The 27665-nt window shown below is 46.7% G+C and overlaps 1 protein-coding gene across 1 annotated transcript; it reads left to right on the forward strand.

The window, feature by feature from the left end:
* Positions 1–543: 543 nt before the first annotated feature.
* CENPH (centromere protein H) lies at positions 544–25843 on the forward strand. Its single transcript, XM_040421369.1, has 9 exons — positions 544–824; positions 6915–6970; positions 8287–8347; positions 15481–15552; positions 17580–17636; positions 18712–18775; positions 21071–21122; positions 22561–22718; positions 25612–25843. The coding sequence occupies exons 1-9, from the start codon at positions 661–663 to the stop codon at positions 25702–25704; spliced, it is 777 nt and encodes a 258-aa protein (XP_040277303.1). The 5' UTR covers positions 544–660; the 3' UTR covers positions 25705–25843.
* The last annotated feature ends 1822 nt before the right edge of the window (positions 25844–27665 follow it).

Consider the following 27665-nt stretch of genomic DNA (forward strand, 5'->3'; position numbering starts at 1 on the left):
CATTATACACTGCTCGTTTCCATGGTTACAGACCACCCTGCAATCCATTAGTGATGGCTGTGCTCGCACACTATAGGAAAAAGCACCAGCCTATGTGCGCTCCCATGGTCCTGGCCACCAAAGAGGCTGATGCTTTTTCCTATAGTGGGCAAGCACAACCACCACTGATGGATTGCAGGGTGGTCTGTAACTATGGAAACAAGCAGTGTATAATGTGATGGAAAAATGAATCCAGCAATATGGGTAATCACAATACATTAGTAAGTGCCTTGTATTACATGATAAATGCCATTTACTGAAGTGAGACAACCCCTTTAAAGAATCCAGTAATTGTTCGATTTGTTTTCAGTCTAACGTCTAATAAAGTTGTAACAAAAAAAAAATCAAAACATCTTCACGTGTATTCCTGTCACATGATCATAACCACGCCTCCTAACTTGCTTACTTCCCCTTTTTTTCAACCAATTGGCTGCCGATCACATGACTAACAAAACTCCTTTAACCCGCCAATCAGGTAGCATATGCCATTTAGGCCTCGCCCCTTTCAGGCATTGTGACGATGACGTCATTGACGCTGTATGTACAGTTCGGGAGGCTGTGAGGCCACGCCCCCCCCGGTCGGCGGGATTTCAGTTTGAACGTTGCAGGAGCGGCGGAGGCATGCTGCGGGCAGGTGGCGGCGGAGATGAGCCGGCGTGGGGACACGGGGAGTCGGAGCCGTGGTTGTCCCTGCAGCAGCAGAGTATGGAGCTTGGAAGAGTGGCGCTTATGGGGAGCGGAGCCCACAAGGAGAAGCCGGCAGCCTGCCCCCTAGTCCTGCTGAAGTAGGTGGCCCTTCTTACTGTTCACACCATGTTATCGTCCTCGCAGCACTATCAGCAGCCCTCAGTATCTCTACAGGTGCCCAGACTATGCTGCTGCTCTATCCAAATCAGGGATGTTGGTCCCCGTCTGCATGATCGGTTGGGGTCCCCGTAGTCAACTAGAGGTTTCACAAACTGCACCCCTATCTATTTGCTGTCTACCAGGCTGGCCCCATTTCTAAAAGGGGTTGTCTACATAAGACCCACCCCTTTAAGGGTTTTCCCATGGCTTAGATAGTTCATCAGTATTAGATCCGTGGGGGCCGGACTCCTGGCTCGCCCGCCCATCACTGTCTAGGAACCTAGCTGAAGGCTCCGTACACCGCGTAGTGGCCGTGCCGGGTACTGCAGCTCCACTGTCATTCGTGGGAACTGGTGTTGGGCCGCAGTATGCTGGCGCTGGAAAGTGCGTAATGTATGGCGGCCACTGTATAGCTTCCAGCACCGATGGCTGCACGTCTGATATTGATGAGCTAGCCTGCAGATTAGGGCTCATTCAGACGGCTGTATGTAGGGGTCCGCACCCATTCTGCAATTTTGCGGAACGGGTACAGACCCATTCATTTCAATGGGGCCACAAAAGATGCGGACAGCACACCGTGTGACCCGCAAATAATATAGAGCAAGTCTTATTCTTGTCCTCAATCGCAGGCATTTCTATGTGTTTTGTGGACCGCACGGCTGTCTGAATGAGCCCTTAGGGTAAGGCTACACTGCAACTTTTTGTAGCTGTTTGAGAAGGCACCGGTGCTCCTGTGAGCGTCATGGCCTGCTCACCAAGCACAGCGCCGTACATTGTGTAGTGGCTGAGCTTGGTATTGCGCTCAGCCCCGTTCACCTCTATGAGGCTGAGCTGCTCCTACGCCACGTGACCGATGAACGTGATGTCACTGGTCTAGGAAAAGCTGAGAGAAGCCTGCGGCACTGGTGAGTTGATCAGTGGGGTCACGGGTGTCAGACATAGATGACTTAGACCTATTGCACACGACCGTATGTATTGATGTCCGTGTGCATTCCGTATTTTGCGGAACGGAACAGCTGGCCCCTGATAGAACAGTCCTATCCTTGTCTGTTATGCGGACAATAATAGGACAAGTTCTATCTTAGCGGAACGGACATACGGAAGCGGAATGCACACGAAGTTCCTTTTTATATATTTTTTTTTTTTTTCTGAACCATTGAAATGAATGGTTCCACAAACGGAACCCGCAAAAACGGAACGTAAATGGGGGGGGAAAAAATGTGCAAGGGGCCTTATCCAGAGGACCCAGGAGGATAGGTCATCAGTAAACAAAAAACACGTGGAAACCCCCTTTAACTGCAACTGTGTCCAAATGGATGTATTCAGTTGAATGCAATATTGTGGGCTGCCGCTGTCATTTAATAGTTAAAGAGGACCTTTCACCAGAATAAAGCATCTAAACCGGGGGTGCACAACCTTTACTGGTTGGGAGCCACGTTGTGAGCCTGAACCAATTCCAAGGGCCGGAAAAAAAAACTTAAAGGGGTATTACCAACTGAAATGCTATTTTTATGGCATATTGAACATACATAAATGTCTAGTTACACTTCTAGTACTCCCATCTAATGGGAAAATACATGAAAGATACATGTGAGCAGCCACAAGACATAGCTATACAGTACAGACCAAAAGTTTGGACACACCTTCTCATTCAAAGAGTTTTCTTTATTTTCATGACTATGAAGGCATCAAAACTATGAATTAACACATGTGGAATTATATACATAACAAACAAGTGTGAAACAACTGAAAATATGTCATATTCTAGGTTCTTCAAAGTAGCCACCTTTTGCTTTGATTACTGCTTTGCACACTCTTGGCATTCTCTTGATGAGCTTCAAGAGGTAGTCCCCTGAAATGGTCTTCCAACAGTATTAAAGGAGTTCCCAGAGATGCTTAGCACTTGTTGGCCCTTTTGCCTTTACTCTGCGGTCCAGCTGACCCCAAACCATCTCGATTGGGTTCAGGTCCGGTGACTGTGGAGGCCAGGTCATCTGGCGCAGCACCCCATCACTCTCCTTCATGGTCAAATAGCCCTTACTTTCAAAGTTTCCCCAATTTTTCGGCTGACTGACTGACCTTCATTTCTTAAAGTAATGATGGCCACTCGTTTTTCTTTACTTAGCTGCTTTTTTCTTGCCATAATACAAATTCTAACAATCTATTCAGTAGGACTATCAGCTGTGTATCCACCTGACTTCTCCTCAACGCCACTGATGGTCCCAACCCCATTTATAAGGCAAGAAATCCCACTTATTAAACCTATTTCAGGGGACTACCTCTTAAAGCTCATCAAGAGTATGCAAAGCAGTATTCAAAGCGAAAGGTGGCTACTTTGAAGAACCTAGAATATGACATATTTTCAGTTGTTTCACACTTGTTTGTTATGTATATAATTCCACATGTGTTAATTCATAGTTTTGATGCCTTCATAGTCATGAAAATAAAGAAAACTCTTTGAATGAGAAGGTGTGTCCAAACTTTTGGTCTGTACTGTACATGTCTGTTACCAGATGATTGGGGGCCACACAGAATGGTATCGAGGGCCGCATGTGGCCCCCGGGCCGCAGGTTGTGCATCCTTGATCTAAACTAACTATACAGACATGTAGAGCGGCGCCCAGGGATCCCCCTGCACTTACTGTTATCCCCGGGTGCCGCTCCGTTCTCCCGGTATAGCCTCCGGTATCTTCATAGTTAGGCTCCACCCAGGAGAACCTGCCGGCGTCTTTCTCCTATGCTGTAGCGCTGGCCAATCGCAGCGCTCAGCTCATAGCCAGGCTATGAGCTGAGCGCTGCGATTGGCCAGCGCTACAGCATAGGAGAAGGAGACCGCGGCAGGTTCCCCTGGGTGGAGCCTAACTATGAAGATACCGGAGGCTATACCGGGAGAACGGAGCGGCACCCGGGGATAACAGTAAGTGCAGGGGGCTCCCTGGGCGCCGCTCTACATGTCTGTATAGTTAGTTTAGATGCTTTATTCTGGTGAAAGGTCCTCTTTAAGTCATCAATAGCTATGTCCTGGAAAATCCCTTTAAGGGCTCATGCACACGAACGTATTTCACTTCCGCTTCCGTTACTTTTTTTTGCAGACTGTATGCGGAACCATTCACTTCAATGGGTCTGCAAAAACAACAGAAGGTACTCCGTGTGCATTCCGTTTCCGTATTTCCGTTTTGCAAAAAAGTAGTGCATGTCCTATCATTGTCCGCAATTCATGGTCCAAGGCCCCATTCAAGTCAATGGGTCCGCAAAAATACAGAACGCACACGGAACACATCCGTATTTTGCGGATCCATACTGTAGAAATGCTATGCCCAGCCCATATTGCTAATGTGTTTGGTGATTAATAAGTTACTGTTTCCTTTTCTGATCTGCAAAAAAACGGATCGCATACGGAAACCATACGGATGTGTTTTGTGGAATAACGGAACGGAAGAGGACTTGAATCACAAAAAAACAACTCTGATACGGAACAACGGATCTGTGAAAAACGGACCGCAAAACAACGGTCGTGTGCATGATGTTATTGCAGCAAAAACTAGAATGCAGTAATGTAAGAACCTGCCATGTGTGGATTTGGTTTTAATGGAGTGAACTAAGGGCCTTCCACCATAGTCCTCCGCAGCACATTGCAGCAGCCCCTGTGCAGACTTCTGGGGGTAGTCCCCGTGTCCGGCTGCTGGTGCAGGGAATAGGATTTCTCTTCTGTCCCATTCATCACATCAGAGACCCTAATTCCATAGTATACAGAGGTTCTCCGTTATAAATCATAGACCTTGTATGGAAGGCTACTTTCACATCTGCGTTTCCCTTTCCGGTATTGAGATCCGTCATAGGATCTCAATAGTGGGAGTGGGGGGGATGCTTCCGTCTTGTCCCCATTCATTGTCAATGGGGACAAAACTGAACTGAAGGCACCACAAGGCATTCCGTTCCATTTGGTTGTGTTCCCATTGCGGACAGAATAACGCTGCAAGTAACGCTTTTTTGTCCGCGATGTGGTGCGGAGCAAGACGGATCCGTCGTGACACACAATGTAAGTCAATGGTGACGGATCCATTTTCTCAGACAGATTTCTGTTTTGTCCGTCATGGATATTTTAAAGATAATACAACCGGATCTGTTCATAACGGATGCAGAAGGTTGTATTATCATGACTGAGGTGTTTTTCCTGATCTGTGAGGGATCCAGAAAACACACTGGTGTGAAAGTAGCCTAACAGTCACAGTAACATAGTACATGAGGCCGAAAAAATACATTTGTCCATCCAGTTCGGCCTGTCATCCTGCAAGTTTATCCAGAGGAAGGCAAAAAAAACCCTGTGAGGTAGAAGCCAATTTTCCTCACTTTATGGGAATAAAAAATTCCTTCCCGACGCCAATCATGCAATCAGAATAACTCCCTGGATCAACGACCCATCTCTAGTAGCTATAGCCTGTAATATTATTACACTCCAGAAATACATCCAGGCCCCTCTTGAATTCCTTTATTGTACTCACCATCACCACCTCCTCAGGCAGAGAGTTCCATAGTCTCACTGCTCTTACCGTAAAGAATCCTTTTCTATGTTTGTGTACAAACCTTCTTTCCTCCAGACGCAGAGGATGTCCCCTCGTCACAGTCACAGTCCTGGGGATAAATAGATGATGGGAGAGATCTCTGTACTGACCCCTGATATATTTATACATAGTAATTAGATCTCCCCTCAGTCGTCTTTTTTTCTAATGTTGATAATAGAGATCGACCGATATAGATTTTTTTTTTTAGAGCCGATACCGATCATCTGTGAACTTTCAGGCCGATAGCCGATAATTTATACCGATATTCTGTGAATTTTCATTTTTGAGAAAATTCCTACATAAATCTGCTGAAAATAAACATGTTTATTGTTAACGTGTAGGTTTATTTATTTTTTATTTTTTGTGAATCTTTCTTTTTCATTTATACTTATTATAATTTTTTTTTTTTTTAAATAACTTTTAGTCCCCTTAGGGACTAGAACCCTTGTCCTATTCACCCTAATAGAGCTCTCAGGGTGAATAGGACTTTACACTGTCCCTGCTGCTCTGTGCACACAGTAGCAGGGAGCCGACTATGGCAGCCAGGGCTTCAGGAGCGTCATGGCTGCCATGGTAACCGATCTGAGCCCCAGGCTTACACTGCTGGGGCTCCGATCACAACTGCCACTGAGGAGGAGGAGACAGGGGATCCTGTGGCCACTGCACTAATGATTAATATTGGCACTGCGCCACCAATGAAGATACCTCTCTCATTAATTCATATACAGGAGGCGGGGGCTGGCTGCAGAATCACATAGCCGGCTCCCGACCTCTATGAGCGGTAGCTTCAATCCGCGGCAGTTAACCCCTCAGGTGCCTCCTTTTCCATGTCAGTGTTACAGAGTGTTTTACCATTTAGTATGTACGGGTGACTTGCATTATTCCTTCCCATGTGCATAACCTTACATTTGTCAGTGTTAAACCTCACCTGCCACTTATCTGCCCAAGCCTCCAATCTATCCAGATCCCTCTGTAGTAGTATACTGTCCTCTTCAGTGTCAATTACTTTACACAGTTTAGTGTCATCTGCGAAAATTGATATTTTACTATGCAAGCCTTCTACAAGATCATTAATAAATATATTGAAGAGAATAGGGCCCAATACTGACCCCTGAGGTACCCCACTAGTGACAGTGACCCAATCTGAGTGTGTACCGTTAATAACCACCCTCTGTTTTCTATCACTCAGCCAGTTACTTACCCACTTACAGACGTTTTCTCCCAGTCTGAGCATTCTCATTTTATATACTAACCTTTTATGCGGTACAGTGTCAAATGCTTTGGAGAAGTCCAGATACACGACATCCATTGATTCGCCGCTGTCAAGTCTAGAACTTACCTCCTCAGAAACTGATTAAATTAGTTTGACATGACCGATCCCTCATGAAGCCATGCTGATATGGCGTTAGTTGCTTATTTTTATTGCTTATGACCACATTGGCTTATAATTTTATATTTTTCCCCTCAGAAAGTTGGAACAGCTGAAACACCAGAAGTCTGAGCTGCAGAAGAGGATCCGATCAGGTATTACTGATGTGCTTACTGCTTCCTCCTTATGAGGGTCACAGATGACATGACGGGTAATAAACATCACTTGGGACTTGGACCGATCACTAGCATGGGGGTCCCAACCCGTCCCCTTCCTGTTCTTACTCGCTGCATTTTATGCAGATTGCACATGACTCAATTATTTCTATGGGTCCACACAAAAAAAAAAAACAATACCTGACAGCGCACGGGCGCCATCCATGTGCTGTCCACTTCCGCTTGTGTCAGTTCTGCAAACTATAGAACATGTCCCTATTACAGACAAGAACAGTCATTTCTATGTATGGGAGTGAGAAAAATGCAGATTGCACAAGGAAGGTGTCCGTATTTTGCGGATCCGTGGTTTGCAAACGGTACAGACAGTAGGTGGATGAGGCCTCAGTCTGTTACAATGTAGCAAACCAAGGACAGGAGAGAGATGTGTCCTGATGTATCTGGCTCTTGGGGGGGGGGGGGTCTTCTGAGCTGTGACGTGCTCTAGGATTGTACACATTTTGAATGTTAAGGGATCTTTCACATGGGCGTGTCTTTTGCAGGAATCGCACTCCGTGTTAGAGAGGGATTGTGCGGTCTGGACTACAGAAGCGCAGGGTCGTATCATGATTGATACTGCTGGGTGCCTCTGCGTGACATTACTGATACAGGAATCATAGTGACAGCTTTATGTCAGTACGATTCCAGAAAGGTCAGGCAGAGGCACCCAGCAGTATCAATCATACTACCCTGCGCTTCTGTAGTCCAGACCACACAATCCCTCTCTTGCATGGAGCGTGATTCCCGCAAGGGACACGCTCATGTGAAAGAGCCTTAAAGGGGTTTTGCAGGACATGAATATTGACGGATAGGTCATCAGTAACAGATTGCTAGGGTTTGAACTCCCCACAATGGGCTGTGTGATGGGGCCGAGGCTCTTCATTGTGTGTCGGGCACAGAGCCCTGCATTGTGTGGCCACTTTGCTTGGTATTGCAGCTCAATCCCATTGAGGCGCAGCAGCCCCTTCAATCAGCTGATCGCAGGTGTGCTGGTAGTTGGACCCCCACCAGTCTAATATTCATGACCTATCCTAAAGATATGTCATCTCTGTTTAGGTCCAGGTCAACCCGTTAACAAGAATATCCTTATTCACTGACAGCTAACAGTTGCAGAACTTTTCTTTACAACGGGTTGATCTGCAGGAGTCGCCGCGGTCCAAATCCTCATCACTGACGAGTTTTATTGAGACATTGGTAGATTTTATGGGGAGATAATAAATCTGATTGTGTTTCATGTTTTTTATTCTTTTACATTGCAGAGGAAATGTCAATAGAAGATTTTCACCCAGAAAATATCTCCAAGGAAAATTTGACTGAGATGTAAGCGCTGTCCCTTCTGCTCCTCATCTGTTCATGTCGTCATGGGTCGATGTGCCTGTTGGTCTACTTTCACACTGGCGATTTGGTTTCCGTTTGTGAGATCAGTCATGGTTCTCTCACAGCGGTCCAAAACGGATCACTTTTGCCCTAATGCATTCTGAATAAAAAAGGATCCGCTCAGAATGCATCAGTTTGTCTCCGTTCAGTCACCATTCCGCTTTGCTTGCAGCATTTTGGTGTCCGTCTGATGAAACTGAGCCAAACGGATCCGTCCTGACACACAATGTAAGTCAATAGGGACGGATCCGTTTTCACTGACACAATCTGGCACAATAGAAAACGGATCCGTCCTCCATTGATTTTCAATGGTGTTCAAGACGGATCAGCATAGTGGGTGTCTCTGTCCTACTGAGATTTCAGAAAACATAATAGTGGGAAAGTCTGCTTTACGTAGCTAAATTTGGATGTACGGGTGGGTCCCCCAGTCAGGTGAATCCCCCCACCACTTTCCTCCTTTATGAAGCAGAGCAAAGAGCTGTTCTGTAGGACTCGAGAAAAGCCAGCATTTAATGCTGCAGAAATGTGTGGCTGACCATGGCTCATCCGGCCGATTCTCGGTATACTTGCCGGTTTGCGGCCGGATCTCTGCCTGTCTCCATCATAGTTAATGGGGCTGGACGGAGATTTTCATGTTTCCAGCAATGGCCAGAATGCAGAGAAGTCTGTTCCCTGCCGGATCCCTAGCACTAGTATGAGACTAACCAGGCTGGTTTCACACACTCGCACACAAGGTTTTCTTTTCCGCTGTGTTTTTCCACTGCTTTTCCTCGTGTGTGTGTGTGTGTGTGTGTGTGTGCTTTCAGACTAGCGTTTTTACTGGATCCGGCAAGATTCAGCAAAAACGCTTCAGTTACTGATAATACAACCGTCTGCATCCGTTATGAACGGATCTGGTTGTATTATCTGTAACATTGCCAAGACGGATCCGTCATGAACTCCATTGAAAGTCAATGGAGGACGGATCCATTTTCTATTGTGTCAGAGGAAATGGATCCGTCCCCATTGACTTGCATTGTGTGTCATGCTGGATCCATCTTGCTCCGCATCCCAGTACGGAAAGCAAACTACAGCATGTTGTGGTTTGCTCTCCGGTATGGGAATGCAACTAAACAGAACGGAATTTTTTATTTCTCGCTTATATCATTGGGGGACACACAAAAAACTGTTAGCTCCTCCCCCGCCAGCTATACCCCCTCCGGCCAGGAGAGAGCTCTCAGTTTTTAGCTTAGTGTCGTAGGAGGCAGACCCCCTGCTCTGCAGGGTGGCTGTTATTTTATTTTTTTTTATTTTCCCTTTTAGGTTGGGGGTCCAGGGCTACTAAGAGCTCTGCATCCCCGGGGGGGCTGACCGGTGCAGCTTATTCCACCGCTCTGCCTCCCACAAGTAGACAAAGTGGTCCAGGAGGGCTTGACCTTCCTGCTCCCCCCAGCCATGGGGCTACCTGTTCCTGCCCTTCAACCCGGTCCATGTCACTTGTGCCAGGGTCTGAAGAGGTGGCTCTGCGGGTCCATGTCAGAAGGGTGAAGAACACGGATAAAGGCAGGTGAGTATGTCTGTCTGTGTGTCAAGTCTTCGATCAGGTGGACACCATCGAGGGGCTGGACTCTGTTAGGGCATGGGGATTCTCCATGAGGGGACACTGTGGGGGTTAACTCCGCATGTTCGGCGGTTTCCCCACCAGCCTCAGCGCTTTGCCGCCCTCCCCCCTCTTTTTCTGGTTCCTGGGAGAGATCTTCCACATATATATTCTTACTTGGCCGGAATCCCTGCAGGGGGGGGGGGGCGTGGCTTCGCGCCGTCGGTCCGTTCTTCCGCCGGGCGGCTGGAGGGGGCGGAGCCTACCTTTCCCGCCGCGCTTCCCTTCCTGCCTACTCTCCATCCGGAACTACCCGGCCGTGCATGCGATTTCCAGCCTGAGAGGGACATCTTCTTGGGTCTGCTCCCTCCTTTCCAGACTGTCCAGCTTGCCGCAGACCACCTCAACCCGCTGCATCCTGCTCCTGGGGACACATCCAGCAAGGGTTAACTCTGCTCCACTTTGGTAGGACCAGCGCTGCTCCCCTCATCTGTACCCTCTCTGGCTCCCTGACACCGGTCATGTTGGACCCAACGGATCCCGCGCCCCAGGTCCTCGGTAGGTCTACCCATTATGCCTGCACTTCCTGCAATGTGAAGTTTCCTAGGGGTCAGGCGAACCCCCTCTGTGCCTCATGCCAGGCCACCCAGAGCGTGCCGCCTCATTCGCATTTCACTGGCGTGCACCCTTCTGCTGGAAGTATGTAACCGGAATGAGCCAAATTCCTGTCCCGGGCGGTGACTGACTATCCAAGATCTCCCAATCCACCCTTTCCTTAATGGGTCGCTTGGTAGAGACGTCGTCACCTGCGCAACCTGCTCTCTCTCAGGGCGTACCATCCAGGAGCACCCCAGCAAGCATCCCAGGCAGGAACGCCTCTCCTCCTCGGATGCATCGCCTTCGCCTCCTCCCCCCGGTTCGCTGTCCAAGGCGTCCTCGTTGGTTGGGGACTCTTCGTCCGAAGGGGAACTTGCAGAGTCGGATACGGATCTGGATCCGGACCGCTCGTCCCAGATGGCTGCCTTAGTGGACAGTCTGGTCTCGGCAATCCGGGACACCTCCCAACTACAAGAGGAGGGCCCCTCCTCCAGTCACCAGGGAGTTTCTTTCCTGCGTACCAAGCAGACTCGCAAATCGTTCCCGATCTACGACGACTTTTTCGTTCTCACCACTAAAGCATGGGAACAGCCAGGTTCACGTTTCCCGATTCCCCACGCGGCTGGATCATCTTTATCCGTTCCCCTGGATTGGGTGGGTAAGTGGTCTTCCCCTCCAAAGGTGGACCCTCCGGTGGCTCGCCTGGCCAAGAATACCACTATTCCGGTTGCGGATGGCTCCTCTCTGCAGGACCCGGTGACCGACGGGTTGAATCGCTTGCGAAGTCCGTCTTTTCAGCCACTGGTTCGGCACTCCGTCCCATTTTCGCTTCGGCGTGGGTGGCTAAGGCGGTTTCTGAATGGGCCCTGCACTTACATCAGGACTTAGACTCGGACCTTTCCTGCACAGAACTCCAGGCTCTGGCGATCCAGATATACCAGGCGGGGAAGTACGTTTGCGAGGCGGCTCTGGACGCGGGCTCCATGGTCGCTCGGTCCTCTGCCTTTGCCGTCTCCATTCGGCGGGAACTTTGGCTAAAGGCCTGGCAGGCCGATTCTTCTTCCAAGCGCTCCCTTCTATCTCTTCCTTTCGCTGGTTCTCGTCTTTTTGGGCCCAAACTTGACAAAATCATTTCTGAGGCCACGGGCGGCAAGAGCACCCATCTTCCGCGGCCCAAACCCAAGCGTTCTTCTCGACCGCGTCCTTCCGCGCAACACCAGTCCTTTTGCCACTTCACGGGCACCCGCCCGGCGGCTCCCTCGACCGCGAGGCAGTCCACCCCGGAGTAAAGGCAGAAGCCTTTGTTCAAGCCACAGCCCTCCTGGCGTTCCCGAGCTCAGCCTTAGCGCTCTTCCTCTGGCAAGCAGTCCCCGGCATGAAGGTGCGCCCCCACCTTCCTGGGTGGGGGGTCGGCTCCTTCATTTTCAGGAGGTTTGGCAGGCCCACATCTCAGACGCCTGGGCGCTCGAGGTGGTCACTTCGGGCTACAAGTTGGAGTTCAAATCCATGCCTCCAAATTGTTTTTTTCTGTCCCGTCCCCCCAGGGAGCCTGCTCGGGCGGGGGCCTTCTTTCAGGCGGTTCACGATCTGCTGGTCAAAGGAGTTATCTCCCAGTTTCCGGCAAGGGAGCGGTTTTCCGGTTTTTACTCCAACCTCTTCATTGTGCCCAAGAAGGAGGGAGCTGTCCACCCGGTGTTGGACCTAAAGATGGTAAACCGTTACCTTGAAGTGCGCCGTTTTCGATGGAGTCCCTTCGCTCCATGATAGCTGCCTTGACACAAGAGGAGTGGCTGGCTTCCGTGGATATCCAGGACGCCTACCTACACGTCCCCATTGCGATCGCCCACTACTCGGACCACTACCAGTTCGTAGCCCTGCCGTTTGGTCTGGCGACTGCGCCGAGGGTGTTTACCAAGGTGCTCGCCCCACTTATGGGCCTTCTTCGCTCCAGAGGCATCACCTCTTCCAGCGGACAAGGTGAAGGACCTTCGCAGCGTGGTGCTCCGGTTGATTCGGCAGCGCTCAGTCTCCATCCGGGCTTGTATGCGGGTGTTGGGTCTTATGGTGGCCTCGTTCGAGGCGGTGCCATTCGCTCAATTTCACACCCGGTCCTTTTCAGCGAGCGATCCTCTCTGCCTGCTGCAAGTCCCAGGACTCCTTGGATCGTCTGTTTTCCCTTCCTCAACAGGTTCGGTTGGACCTCCGTTGGTGGCTCTCCCCAACTCACCTGGAGGTGGGGAAGTCCTTTCTTCCGATCAGGTGGACGGTCATTACGACCAACGCCAGTCTTCAGGGTTGGGGAGGGGTCTTCGGCACTTGGACAGTCCAGGGTGTATGGTCTCCGGAGTCCAGACTGTCCATCAATGTCTTGGAGCTTCGTGCGATTTTCCTCTCACTGCGCCATTGGTCTCCCCTCCTGCGCGGCCTTCATGTCCGGTCCAGTCGGACAATGCCACAGCTGTGGCGTATGTCAACCATTAGGGGGGTCCACATTCCCGGCGTTGTCAATTGGATGGCAGACTTCCTGAGCCGGACGACGATAGACCCCGGGAAATGGTCTCTTCATCCGGAAGTATTCGACACCCTCTGTCGTCGCTGGGGACGGCCGGACGTGGATCTGATGGCCTCTGGTCTCAATCACAAGCTTCCGTGCTACTTCGCCCGCACAACGGATCCCGCAGCTTGTGGGGTGGACGCTCTTGTGGCACCGTGGGACGGGTTCACGTTCCTCTGTCTTTCCGCCGTTGTCCCTCCTGCCGCGGATCCTCCACAGGATCAAGTGGGAGGGCGTTCAGACCCTGCTGATCGCTCCGGACTGGCTGCGCTGAGCATGGTATTCGGATCTTGTCCTCCTACTAGGGGACGCTCCGTACCCGCTCCCTCTCAGACCCGATCTTCTGTTGCAAGGGCCCGTCTTCCACCCGAGTTTAGATACTCTACGTTTGACGGCGTGGCTCTTGAATCCTTCCTTTTTAAAGCAGCTGGGTTTTTCCAATGCGGTGGTGGTTCGGACGCTCATTCGGGCCAGGAAACCTACCTCTTCCAGGATCTATTATAGAACCTGGAAGTCCTTCCTTCGGTTCTGTGAAGAGCGGGACCTTTCTCCCAGATCCTTCTCCCTGCCGGTCGTTCTGGCCTTCCTTCAGTCCGGACTGGAACTGGGCATGGCGCTCAGCTCCTTGAAGGGCCATGTGTCGGCCCTTTCTATTTTCTTTCAACGATCCTTGGCGGGAATGGGTCCTGTTAAGACCTTCCTACAGGGCGTTGCACACACCGCTCCGCCCTACCGCCCCCCGCTACATCTGTGGGACCTCAACTTGATATTGGGGGTTCTTCAAGCTTCTCCCTTCGAACCCCTGCGGGAGGTTTCTCTCCGCCTGCTGTCCTGGAAAGTGGCCTTCCTGGTGGCCATCACATCCATACGAAGAGTTTCAGAGCTGGCAGCTCTGTCATGCCGTGAACGATTCCTAGTCTTTCATCAAAACAAGGTGGTCCTTCGTCCGGTCCCTTCCTTCTTACCCAAGGTAGTGTCGGTTTTTCACGTCACTGAGGACATTGTCCTGCCGTCCTTTTGTCCTGGGCCCTCCCATTCGAGAGAGGTGTCGTTACACCGTTTGGATGTGGTGCGGGCTCTGCGGATTTACCTTTCGGCCGTGGCCCCCTTTCAGCGCACGGACGCTTTGTTCGTCCTTCCGGAGGGTTCTAGGAAGGGACTGGCAGCTTCGAAGGTGACGATCTCCCGGTGGATTCGCTCCACTATTTTGGAATGTTACCGCGTTCGGGACAGGAAGCCCCCTCCGGGGATCACGGGCCACTCTACCAGGGCACTTGGGTCCTCCTGGGCTCACTTCCACCAGGCTTCGGCGGCTCAGTTGTGTAAAGCCGCAACCTGGTTTTCCCTCCACACTTTTACGAAGTTTTACAGGGTTCACACTCTCGCTTCTGCGGACGCTGCTCTGGGCCGCCTGGTCTTGCAGGCCACGGTGTGATGACTGTCACGAGGTTCTCTACCTTCTTCACTCTGTTTTGTGTTCCCTCCCCAGGGACTGCTTTGGGACTTTCCATGGTCTGTGTCCCCCAATGATATAAGCGAGAAAACGAGATTTTGTGAAACTCGCCTGTAAAATCTGTTTCTCGCTTGATTCATTGGGGGACACAGCACCCACCCCGGTTTGGGTCCGTTGACCGTGGAGTTGGTTGTTGTTGTAATATCCTTCTGCTTCTCCTACTGCTCTTGCACAATCTGAGAGCTCTCTCCAGGCTGGAGGGGGGTATAGCTGGTGGGGGAGGAGCTAACAGTTTTCAGCCTAGTGTCGCCTCCTAGTGGCAGCAAGCAGCTATACCATGGTCTGTGTCCCCCAATGAATCGAGCGAGAAACAGATTTTACAGGTGAGTTTCACAAAATCTCGTTTTTTTTTTTTTCCCTGGTATTTTTCTAACCGGTATCTCTATCAGAGTTTAAAAATGCTTGAAAACATGACCGTTCTAGGTATACAGTAAAAAAAAAACAACTTAAAAACATGGCTTTTTTACTGCTGGAAAAAAAGACAAGAAATTGCATGAAGGCAGCCGTACAGTAGTAAACGTAGCCCTTACTCACCTGTTAATTCTCCTAACCCCCCATTGCCGTTGCCCCTGTGGTCCCCACTGGTCATTATTTGCTTGTCCTTGAGCGATGACATCACGAACATCCATGTGACTGCTTCAGCCAATTACTGGCCTCAGCAGTCTTGGCTTGTACACACAAGCATCAGTGGGGAGACCAGTGAATGGCTGCATGGAAGCAGTGGGTATTAACATATGAGTATTGGTTGTTTTTTACTTTAGCACTTTTCCTACTGGTAATGACATTCGAACAGCACTCATGTATACTTTTTTTTTTTGGTTTGTTTTTTACAGAATTGCACATTTTGAAAAAGAGATTGAAAAGCTAAAAGTGGCACACCATAACAAAACGCTGTTACTACGAAGGCAAGTATTTTTGTATTCTTTCTAAATCCTGTTGTGTTCACACCTCACCCATGCTATGAAAGACACCAGGTCATCACCGCATAGCGCCAGGGTCAGGACTATGACTGGCAAATGGTGCCTGGCTAAGGACCATATCGCTGACACTTGGCCCCTGGGTTAAGACCATATAACAAGCACTGTCTATCTGGACGCTGCAGCAGTAAAGTATCGCCCCACATCATGACCTTTTTCTTGGTTGTTTCATTTTCCTGAATACCCAAGGTAACTGTATTTGTATGGCTGTCCAGCTAAATAAGGTTAGAGACGTGCTCTATAAATGAAACGTTGCTTGCTTGGTATAGATGTAGCATGTTAGCAGTGCCTTCCCGCATATATATATATATATATATATATATATATATATATATATATATACTTTTATCCCATGGATAGCACAGCCACAAGAGCTTTGCCTGCACCATCTGCATTGGGAACTGGATGTTATATAGAGCTAGGCTTCTGCTGCAACAGCTTGGATCAGAGTTACCTCCCTAGTGGGGCTAAAAAAAAAAATTTATCTTATGTTTAAGAATCTTTAAAAAAAAATATATATATATAATTTTATTGCTGCATCTGTAACAACCCAAACTATTAGGGTGGCCGCATTGGTGGATGGCGGATTATGTGCAGTTTTTCCATGTGGATTTTGTGCGCGGGAAAAAAGCTGCATAATCCAGGACAAGCAAAGTGAATGAGATTAGACACATCTCATGTATACTCAGATTTTTTTTCTTAGGTGTCGAAATTGACCTTTCGTGCAGACTTTGTAATCTGCGTCATGTCAATTGTTGCGTTTTTCTTGTGCAGACTTCATCTTTTTCATTGGAAGGGTAAGATCGGCATCAAATACACACCAAAAACCACATACAAACCACACAACAAAAAAAGGTGATAAATAGTATGGATTTCATGCTGATTTTCTGCACATAAATCGGCACCGTGTGCAGCCACTCTTAGACAATCCATGCAATTTATTTGTTGTGGTGAATACTTTTAAAAATAATAAAAAAAAAAAAAAAAAAACCTGTGTCAGAATTGCTGTTTGTTCATCTAACCTTTCAAAAACATCTATCTATTATTTATTTCATTTCCGTGAAAAATGCAAAATTTTAATTTTATATATAAAATGTATGCAGAAGCACTGTCAACTGTTTATTTGTCCTTATTCCCCACCATTAAGATGAATCAATAAGTTATAAACACCCCCAAAATGGTGCCATTGAAAATTACAGCCCATCCCACAAAACGAGCCCTCATACTGCTACGTAGAAGGAAAAGTAAAGTTATGGTTTGAGTGAATGGGACATGAGCTGCATTATGCCGACATAGCCACTACACTTTGAGCTGAGCTGTGGCTGCATGTAACAGCTGATCGGTGGTGAAGCCAGATTTGATATTGATGACCTATGTTTAAGATGGCCCAGAAAGGCTCTTTAAGACCCAGACAAGCCAGGTTGTTAAGGCAGCATCTAATATGATAGGCAGCAAATACACAAACCCATATTTCAGCTTCCAACACTTCTCAGAGCATTGCCTGGCCTATAAGACTCCTCCCACCATTTAAAGCACTGTCCATAAGGAGATATTACCGTATATTCCCCAAATCCTGATTTAGGCCTCTCACCCAGTTCTCTGCTCTGCACTGATGAGGGGCAATCACCCTGAAACAGCTGTCTGCAGATGAGATACTGGCTTAATTATTATCCAAGTCGTGTCTCGAGGCCTGTTTAAAAGGTTGAATATTGACTTGTAGGATATCTACCTTACATCTGGTGGCATTAGAGGCAGAACTTGCTAAGAGCTCATTTGCATGCCCTCATCCTAGTATTGAGAAATACATTATTTATCTAATGCTGCCAAAAATAGATAATAAATATAAACTTGGTATGATCTAAATGTGCCCGGTCCTCTTGAAACCATTTTCTTCATGTATTTTATTTATCTTGTGATTGGTAAGACTTTTCATGACCATTTCATCTTCACTACAGGATGCAGCTCTATGATGCAATTCATAATAAGTTGTTAGAGAATAAGACAGAGTCAAAGTAAGTGGTTAGTTTCTGCTTTATATAACCCTGCTGGATTTGTATTGTGATTATTATTATTTTTTAAATAATAATATATAATGTAGTCATAAGTAGAGATACAAATTCGAGTCCTCGCTGCTGAAGAGGTTGTCCTCTGCTGCTTGATTGAGAGGGCTGGACATGTCAACTGGCCCTGACAATTTTTACGCCTGCGCTGCTGCCCCTAGTGGTGGCACAAGGGCAGAGGCGCACCGCTGCTGCTCCAGTAGCAGCTGTAGAGCCTCTGCGCTTGCGCAGCTGCTCCGGGTGGTGGCACAAGCTTGTCAGGGCCGGGTGAGATGTCCACCTCACTCAATCAAGTGGTAGGGGGGAACCTCTTGAATAGCAGGGACTGCTCCTTGCTGCTCAAGAACTGCAGTGTTGGCTGTGTCTTCCATGTTGTTGACTTCAGGCTGTCCTAATAATTGATTCTGACTGATATGACAACATTACATTAAACCTCAACATGTAAATCTCATCCATCCCATAGTAATCTTCTACTGCTCACCTGTGTAGTGAGGTGACTATCAGCAATGTGTAGGAAGAGTCGTTGTGGTTTTGGATGTACGGCAGTATGAATCAATTGACTTAGGCTACTTTCATATCTGTGTTTCCCTTTCCGGTTTTGAGGTCCGGCAGAGGATCTCAAAACCGGAGGGAAAAGCTTCAGTTTTGACCCCATTCATTGTCAATAGGGACAAAACTGAACAAACCAGAACGGAGTTCACCAGGATGCGTTCTGTTTTGTTGCGTTCCCATACCGGACACAAAACCGCTGCATGCTGGATCCAGCACCAAAAAATCATTCGAGTCAATGGTGCCTGATCCGTTTGTTTCCAACACAGCATGTTCCCTTTTCAATATAATACATCCGGATCTGTTCTGAAACGGATGCAGCCGGTGTATTATTCCAACAGATGCAGATTTCCTGCAGCTTTGAGATCCTCTGCCGGATCTCAAAACCAGAACGGAAAACGCAGATGTGAAAGTAGCCTTATCTGTTTACATCTTGGGATGTGCTGGATGGATAATTGTGGTGTAATGTATTTTTCAGGTTGATCTATGACAGCATGGAACACAGTATGGGCCTTTGCAATTATATACTAAAGTCACAGAAGGTAAGCCATAACTGAGGAACTTCTGAGCTGTCTAAACGTCTCTTCTGTGCTATGGTAAGGGTCCACCAGGCGGCTGTGGCATGGCTGACAACCACAACCACTGACAATCTATTTGAAAAGTCCATCAGCATGTCTGGTTAACAGCCACTCCTTGTGGCCGATCCTTCGAGGGTTTCTGTCACTAGAATTTTCAGTATTAAAGGGAACCTGTCACCGGGATTGTGTATAGAGCTGAGGACATGGGTTGCTAGATGGCCACTAGCACATCCGCAATACCCAGTCCCCATAGCTCTGTGTGCTTTTATTGTGTAAAAAAAACAAACTGATTTAATACATATGCAAATTAACCTGAGATGAGTCCTGTCCCTGACTCATCTCATACAGGATTCATCTCAGTCTAATTTGCATATGTATCAAATATATATTTTTTTACACAATAAAAGCACACAGAGCTATGGGGACTGGGTATTGCGGATGTGCTACCGGCCATCTAGCAACCCATGTCCTCAGCTCTATACACAATCCCGGTGACAGGTTCCCTTTAGACTAGCACATCCATAAGGTCAGCCAATGTCAGCTGCACCTAACTCTGCTATTCTAATGATTATCCGTGCCCTCCGTTACTGTAGAATTCTTACTTTTATAATATCTAAATGAGCCTCTAGGAGCAGGGGGGGGGGGGGGCGTTGCTCCTGCACCTAGAGGCTCCCATCTCCCACCTCAAGTCACGCCTTCCAAGTGTTGTTTGACAGGGCCAGGCATCGTTCGCATCCTTCTGCCTGCCCTGTGTCCCTGGGGAAATCTCGCGCCGTTCGGTATTCTGCGCAGGTGCTGTGATGGAAGGATGCTCGCAGGCTGCCAGCTTCCTCACTGCGCCTGCGCAGAATACAGAAAGGCGCGAGATTTCCCCAGGGCACAGGGCAGGCAGAAGGATGCGAACGATGCCTGGCCCTGTCAAACAACACTTGGAAGGCGTGACTTAAGGTGGGAGATGGGAGCCTCTAGGTAAGGCTGGGTTCACACGGGCGTTGCGGGTGACGTGCAGGAACAGATGCAGGTGCGTTGTGGGAACATGCACTATTTTCCCTCGTGCGTTTTAATGCGTTTTACACGTGCGTGAGAAAAATCTGCATGTTTTGTACCCAGACCTGAACTCCTGTTCTTTCTTCAGGACCTGTGGTGACGTCACCGAGCTCATCACATGGTCAATCACCATGGTGATGTATCATCTGATGAGCACAGTGATGTCATCACAGGTCCTGAAGAAAGAACAGGAGACGGCAGCTAAGTGATCAATTGGAGGAGGGGAGTTAATTTTTTCTTTTAACCCTCAATTGACCTTCTACTAAGCATTCTGTATTAAAGAATGCTATTATTTTCCCTTATAACCATGTTATAAGGGAAAATAATACAGTGAATAGACTTTCATCCTAGCAACCATGCGTGAAAATCGCACCGTATCCGCACTTGCTTGCGGATGCTTGCGAATTTCAAACAGCCCCATTCACTTCTATGGAGCAACGCACAAGTGATGCGTGAAAATCACCCCTTATGTGCACAGCCCCATAGAAATGAATGGGTCCGGATTCAGTGCGGGTGCAATGTGTTCACCTCACGCGTTGCACCCGCGCGGAAATCTCGCCCGTGTGAACCCAGCCTAAGAATTCTACAGTAACGGGGGCACAGATAATCATTAGACTAGCAGAGTTAGGTGCAGCTGACATCAGCACATCGATAATGTCAGCCAGTTTAATACTGAAAATTCTAGTGACAGAAACCCTTTAATGACTGATTTCTTGTTTGGCTGGTTCATGAAACTGAATCAAAGTAGTTGCCGAACAGCCCCTGTTCATATTCCCTGCTAGACTTCAGAAAGGGGGAAGAAGCTCCATCCATGTGCCAAAAAGGAGCTCCTCTCTGGCAGATGTAGATTAGTTGGGCGCAGCATTATTTAGGTGGCTTCCCACAGCAGCAGCTGATTGTGGGGGTTACCTGCGCTGATCGCTGCACCAGGCTCTTTTTAAAAATTAGTTCTTTCTGAGACAAATGGATTTTGGAAAACGTATCTGTTCAGTGTCTAGAAATAAAAGTCTTTGGAATATACTTAGTCTTGAATGTTTCTGCCACCATGGCTCCGCTTCCCTGCCACCATTCCTACGGGTAGTGATTTCATCTCGTATAATTTTGCACCAAATTCCATAAATACTATGGTGTATATTGTACGTGATAAGAATTTAGTGTGTTTTTTTGTTTTGTTATTTATTGGTATTTATTTTTTTAAATCTTTCCTCAAAGGAGACCCTCGCCTTGGAAGATAAATTGATTGAAGTCAGAAAGAAGAGGATGGGTATGCTGCTTTCATTTTAGTTTTTTTTTTATTGTACTACTTTTTGTGACAGTCCCTTTTTTTTAAATATATATATATTTTTTTTCTGTTTACTTACTAAAAAACCTCTAAATTCATAACTGGATTTTGTGAATGAATATAGTACTGAGTATAGTAAGTAAACCAGTGTGCACAACATAAAATATGCAAGCCACTCAGTGACAAAGCTTATATAATGATGTGCTCAGCTTAGTGTTCAGTTTCTTTTCTTACCAACCTCCGCACTATGACTGTCAGCAGCCTGGTATACCATTAATATGAGGATGCAGCTAAGTAACACTGCTGCCATGATTTACAGTTTAAAGATTACCTGTCAGCAAAAAAAAAAATTTTTAAATACTATCTGGTATAGAGTTGCCCCAGGTATCAATACCCAATCTATACTTTTAGACCCGGATTGATACGATACCGGGTCTTGCGGTCTACCGCTACTAGGCTGCGCAGCCTGTATCAGTTAAAGAACATGGCACGCGCCGCTCTCAGTAAAACCTGTAATTGAAAGATATTATCTTTTTGAACAGCTAATGGTACAGGAGGGAGGTGTTATCAGTGATTGATATCATTCTCTGTGTAAGTGTGTATACAGAGATAGCTGTCAGTCACTGATAGCTGTACACAGGGGGGATGTTATCAGTAATTGATAGCATTCTCTGTATAGGTGTGTATACAGAGATAGATGTCAGTCACTGATAGCTGTACACGGGGGAGATGTTATCAGTGATTGATAGCATTCTCTGTGTAAGTGTGTATACAGAGATAGCTGTCAGTCACTGATAGCTGTACACAGGGGAGGTGTTATCAGTAATTGATAGCATTCTCTGTGTAAGTGTGTATACAGAGATAGCTGTCAGTCACTGATAGCTGTACACAGGGGAGGTGTTATCAGTAATTGATAGCATTCTCTGTGTAAGTGTGTATACAGAGATAGCTGTCAGTCACTGATAGCTGTACACAGGGGAGGTGTTATCAGTAATTGATAGCATTCTCTGTATAGGTGTGTATACAGAGATAGATGTCAGTCACTGATAGCTGTACACGGGGGAGATGTTATCAGTGATTGATAGCATTCTCTGTAAGTGTGTATACAGAGATAGCAGTCAGTCACTGATAGTTGTACATGGGGAGGTGTTATCAGTGATTGATAGCATTCTCTGTGTAAGTGTGTATACAGAGATAACTGTCAGTCACTGATAACCCCTCCTCCCTGTACTGATAGCTGTTCACCGGGCTGCAGGTTTAAATGTACAAATTACAAGTTTTAATAAATATATTCCCACAAAAATATATATCAATCTGCTCGGCTCCACCTGCAGATTGCATAGCATTTTTTTTGCAGGTCCTCTTTGCTATCTCCCTCTCCTTTTGCACGTTAACCATTTTGTCTTTGTTTTATTGGCAGAACTTAAAGAGACCTGTACCCAAATGATGACAGAGCTCAGAGCCTTGAAGGAAAATGAGAGAAACTTTGACCAAATGGACAATCAGAAGTTTAGCAAGATAAATTCATACATTGCAAAAGAAATTGATATAGTGACTGTGATCCAGAATGTTTTTCAGGTAACCACAAAGTCCATATCTTAACCTTTTTCATCTATTTTATTTATTTATAGATTTTCTGCACTTAGGATACTTTCACACTAGCGTTTTTCTTTTCCGGCGCTGAGTTCCGTCCTAGGGGCTCAAATCCGGAAAAGAACTGATCAGTTTTATCCTAATGCATTCTGAATGGAGAGTAATCTGTTCAGGATGCATCAGGATGTCTTCAGTTCAGTCTTTTTGACTGATCAGGCTTTTCAGAAAACCATAGCATGCAGTATTTTTACCTCCGGCCAAAAATCCTGAACACTTTGACTGAACGCCGGCCTTTTTCCCATTGACTTGCATTAACGCCGGATCTGGCGCTGTGTGTTCAGTCAAACCGGATCCGGCTTTTGCATGTTAAACCCGAAAAATGTGAAAAAAAAGTTAAAGTCCATAAATGGAGGATCTGTTTTTTCCAATGCACTTTTTCATTGTGATCAAAATCCTGATCAGGATTCAAATGTAATTTGTTTTCACACGTTTTTCCGGATCCGGCGGGCAGTTCCGGTGTCTGAATTGAACGCCGGATTCAAACAACGCTAGTGTGAAAGTAGCCTTATATAGCGCTACTATATTCCGCAGCGCTTTACAGACATTAGCATCACTCTGTCTCCAATGGGGCTCACAATCTAAGGTGTATTAATATATTCTTCTAGAAAACTGCTCATTTAAAGGCGTTATTCAGGAATTCAGTGCCTGTGGGCAAACACCTCTTGAGGTCTTCAGAGATGAAGCTTTAAAAATGTTGTCTCTGTTAGGCCTCTTTCACACGACCGTATGGCTATTTCAGTGTTTTGCGGTCTGTTTTTCACAGATTCGTTCCATTTTTTTGTTTCCGTTGGGTTTCCGTTTTTCCGTATGGCGTATACAGTAATTACATAGAACAAATTGGGCTGGGCATAACATTTTCAATAGATGGTTCCGCAAAAAACGGAACGGATACGGAAGACATACGGATGCATTTCCGTATGCATTCCGTTTTTTTTTTGCGGACCCATTGACTTTAATGGAGCAACGGAGCGTGATTTGCGGCCAAATATAGGACATGTTCTATCTTTGCACGAAATGGAGATACGGAAACAGAATACATACGGAGTACATTACGGGGTTTTTTTTGTGGACCCATTGAAATGAATGGTTCCGTGTGGAAGAGGCCTTAGAGGATCATCCACTGGGGCCCTTCTGTGAGTCTGAGAGATGCTGACAGACAATTTTTTTTTGTAGGCAGATTTTCCCATCAGAAACTGCCTCAGATTGTCCTTTCTTGGTGCAATTTCTGCTGGAAACAATGGGGGGTGTCTACTCAGCCTTAACCCTATTGAAAGCAGTATCAGAAACACTACATTCAGTAGGCAAAACTGTGCCCGAAACTTAACGATCTACCTTAGGGCTCATTCACACGACAATTTTTTTTCTGTTCCGTTTTTTGTTTTGCGGACAGTATGCAGAACCATCCATTTCAATGGTTCCGCAAAAAAAACAAAAAAAAAAACGGAATGTACTCCGTGAGCATTCCGTTTCTGTATGTCCGTATTTCCGTTCCGCAAAAAGATAGTACATGTCCTATTATTGTCCGCATTGCGGACAAGGATAGTACTGTTCTGTGAAGGGCCAGCTGTTCCGTTCCGTAAAATACGGAATGCACACAGATGTCATCCTTATTTTTTGCGGACCGCAAAATACATACGGTCGTGTGAACAAGCCCTTAGGTTTCTGATGTGGATCCCTCTGCAGATTTTTCCAGTGCGAAAATCCACCTTATGTTCCCTTAGGCCCCTTGCAGACGAGCGTGTCGGGATGCGTTGCGTCTGCGATCAGGGAAAATCGTGCGAGTGGTACGCATTTGCAGTCAGTTTTGATTGCGCTCTGATGTTCAGTTTTTATCGCGCGGGTGCAATGCGTCTTGCACGAGCGTGATAAAAAACTGACTGGTACCCAGACCCGAACCTCTTCACTGAAGTTCGGGTTTGGGATCGGTGTTCTGTATATTTTATTATTTTCCATTATAACATGGTTATAATGGAAAATAATAGCATTCTTTAATTCAGAATGCTAAGTAAATGGTCCACTGTGGGGTTAAAAATAAAAAAAAAATGTGACTCGCCTCATCCACTTGATCGCGCAGCGGGCTCGTCTTCTTGCAGGATCTGGTTGGAAAAGGACCTTCGGTGACGTCATCGTGTTCACAACGTGGTGACGTCAGCGCAGGTCCTGCTGAATGACGATAGAAGTGAATGGGTCCGCGATCCGTGATGCGGAATGCACACGGCCGGTGCCCATGTATTGTGGACCCGCTGTATGCGGGTTGCAATATGGCCACGGGGGGCACACGGTCGTGTGCATGAGCCTTAATGCAGTGCAATCCTGTAAAAAAAATAAAACTGCCCATAGCAACTAATCGGTGCAGCTTTCATTTTCAAAAACAATATAGGAAATAAAAACTGCACTGTGATTGGCTGCTAGGATCAACAAAGGCAGTTTCATAAATCTCCCACGTTGTGTTTTTTTTGTGTGCCATCTTTCCAGTTGCATTTGTGCATTTTTGTTGAAACACAGAAACAGTGCTCAAAGTGTGTGAAGGAAGCCTGAAGGGGAAGGGGTTACATATCTTCTGTTAAGGCCTCATGCACACGGCCATTGTTGCTCCTTTCCGAGGCCCCGCAAAAAAAAAAAATATAGCATGTCCTATTGTCCGTTTTTGCAGACAAGAATAGGCATTTCTACAATGGTTTGCCCTTTCCGTTCCGCAAATTGCAGAAGGCACACGGGCGGCTTCCGTTTTTTGCGGACCGCAAAAAATGAAACGGTCGTGTGCATGAGGCCTAAAGGTAATATTTTAGCAAACTTCATTTTCCCTTTCTCTCTTCAGAGACTGATTCTCGGCAGTTGCATCGACTGGGCAGAAGATCCAAAGCTGAAGGAGACTGTGCTAAAACTGGGCAAGAATCCAGCCCGTTTTTAGCATTTTATGTACATTTTATTATTTTATTAATATAATTTAAGTATTTTTTAACATTCTTAGACTCTACCTGGTCCTGTTGCAGTTTTATAACTTCTTATGAAATACAAACAAAAGCAACAACATTTATTGTTATGCAATTATTGTTTTTTACCACTCTGGGATGGTTTTCTATTAGCAATCTACCGGAAATAATGTCAAGACTATCTGAAACAATTCTAATAGTTTTCATCTGCTTCACTGTACAGTTAGATGTGTGTGCCTGCACAATCTTACACCCCCACTGGTAACCACTAGAGATGAACCTTTATTGCAGACTGCTAGCAGCAATAATGGAGGAATGGCACAACATGGAGTTGTATGAAAATATATGTCCTGGAATTATTACATGAGGAGTGCAAGTAGTTTCTAAAACAGACATTTCAGGACCGGTCCTCTTAAAATCCTATAATGTATATACACACTAGCAGCAGTAGGGCTGGCTCCATGATGTCCTAGACGTACTGAAAGCTGGTTAATGTTCTCTCCACGAATACCAGGTGGGAACAGACATGGTAGGAGTAGACACTGCGACCATTGTGAGTACCAGGGCAGAAGCTCTTTTTATCACTGAGCACTAACGTTTGCCATTCATGCCTCCATTGGGCTCTCTTGTGGCACCAGTGCAGGCACTCTTGGGCCTCTTTCACACGAACGTGACGGATTAGGTCTGGATGCGTTCAGTGAAACTCGCACCATTTTGCAAGCAAGTTCAGTCAGTTTTGTCTGCGATTGCGTTCATTTTTTTTTCTGTGCGAGTGCAATGTGTTTTGATGCGTTTTTTTTCATGCGTGTGATAAAAAAACTGAAGGTTTACAAACAACATCTCTTAGCAACCATCAGTGAAAAACGCACCGCATCTGCACCTGCTTCCAGATGCGATCTGTTTTTCACTAAAGTCCCATTCACTTCTATGGGGTCTATGGAAAAAGCAGAATATAGAACATGCAGCGCTTTTCGCGCAACGCAGAACTGATGCATGAAAAAAAACGCAGACACATTGAAATGAATGGGTCAGGGTTCAGTGCGGTTGCTATGCATTCACGTCACGCATTGCACCCGTGCGGGAAAACTCGCTCGTGTAAAAAGGGGCCTTAGAGCTCATTCAGACAAACGTGCCCGGCGGGTTCGCAATATACAGGCACCAGCCTGATGCGCCCCTCCTGAATTTATCATAGCTAGAGACCGTGAGTAGGGTTCAGGTAGAACCCCTGGGCACCAGCTCACCTGAAGGTTTCCCTGTAGGATCTGGGTCCAGTCTGCTCCTGCTGGGTGGTCACGGCAGGGGCTCCTACAGAAGCAATTTGTGATGTTGTGGCTGTTCTTATACGGCCAGCTTCGCATGCATCTGTCTGTCTTGACCATCCTGAATAGGGATGAGTGAACTTGTTTTGAAGTTTGGCGTACAAGGTTCAGGTTCTTAGAATTCCTTTATGGATTCTGCTACCACCGACCATAAGTTATGGCCCATGGTAGTGGAATTCTTAGATAACCTGAACCTTGTACGCCGAACTTGAAAACACAAGTTCGCTCATCGTCCTCTGAGCAATGTCAATACCACCGATGAACTCCAGAAACTCCTTGGACCATCCAGCTTCTCGAAGTACCACTATTCTGCTGTTTTTAACGTTGGTTAATTGCACAATTGGTGGACACTACGGATGAAGCATCCAAAGTCGATATGCTCATCCCAAGTCGATTTGCATAAAACCTCTTTGTAATACTGTACGGAGTGGGAGCTTCGTAAGTATTAGAATGTATTGGCTCTGATGAGCTGAAGTCATTACTTCGCAAAGTCTCAAGAGACTTTGTGTAATAACTTTGTGAATTAAATATAACTGTAAAAAAAAAAATTGATATTGAATCAGCAGTCCTGGAAGAGAGAAGATGAAAAAACAGTGATACCTGAAAAAAAAGTCTATGTC

The sequence above is a fragment of the Bufo bufo genome, chromosome 2, assembly GCF_905171765.1.
Source record: "Bufo bufo chromosome 2, aBufBuf1.1, whole genome shotgun sequence".
NCBI classification, from domain to species: domain Eukaryota; kingdom Metazoa; phylum Chordata; class Amphibia; order Anura; family Bufonidae; genus Bufo; species Bufo bufo.

Excerpts from the sequence above, each read along its gene's own strand:
- CENPH (XM_040421369.1), top strand. The coding sequence starts at position 661 with ATGCTGCGGGCAGGTGGCGGCGGAGATGAGCCGGCGTGGGGACACGGG. Across the intron at positions 825-6,914 it reads TGCCCCCTAGTCCTGCTGAA|AAAGTTGGAACAGCTGAAAC; the intron begins GTAGGTGGCCCT and ends TTTTCCCCTCAG. Across the intron at positions 22,719-25,611 it reads TGATCCAGAATGTTTTTCAG|AGACTGATTCTCGGCAGTTG; the intron begins GTAACCACAAAG and ends TTCTCTCTTCAG.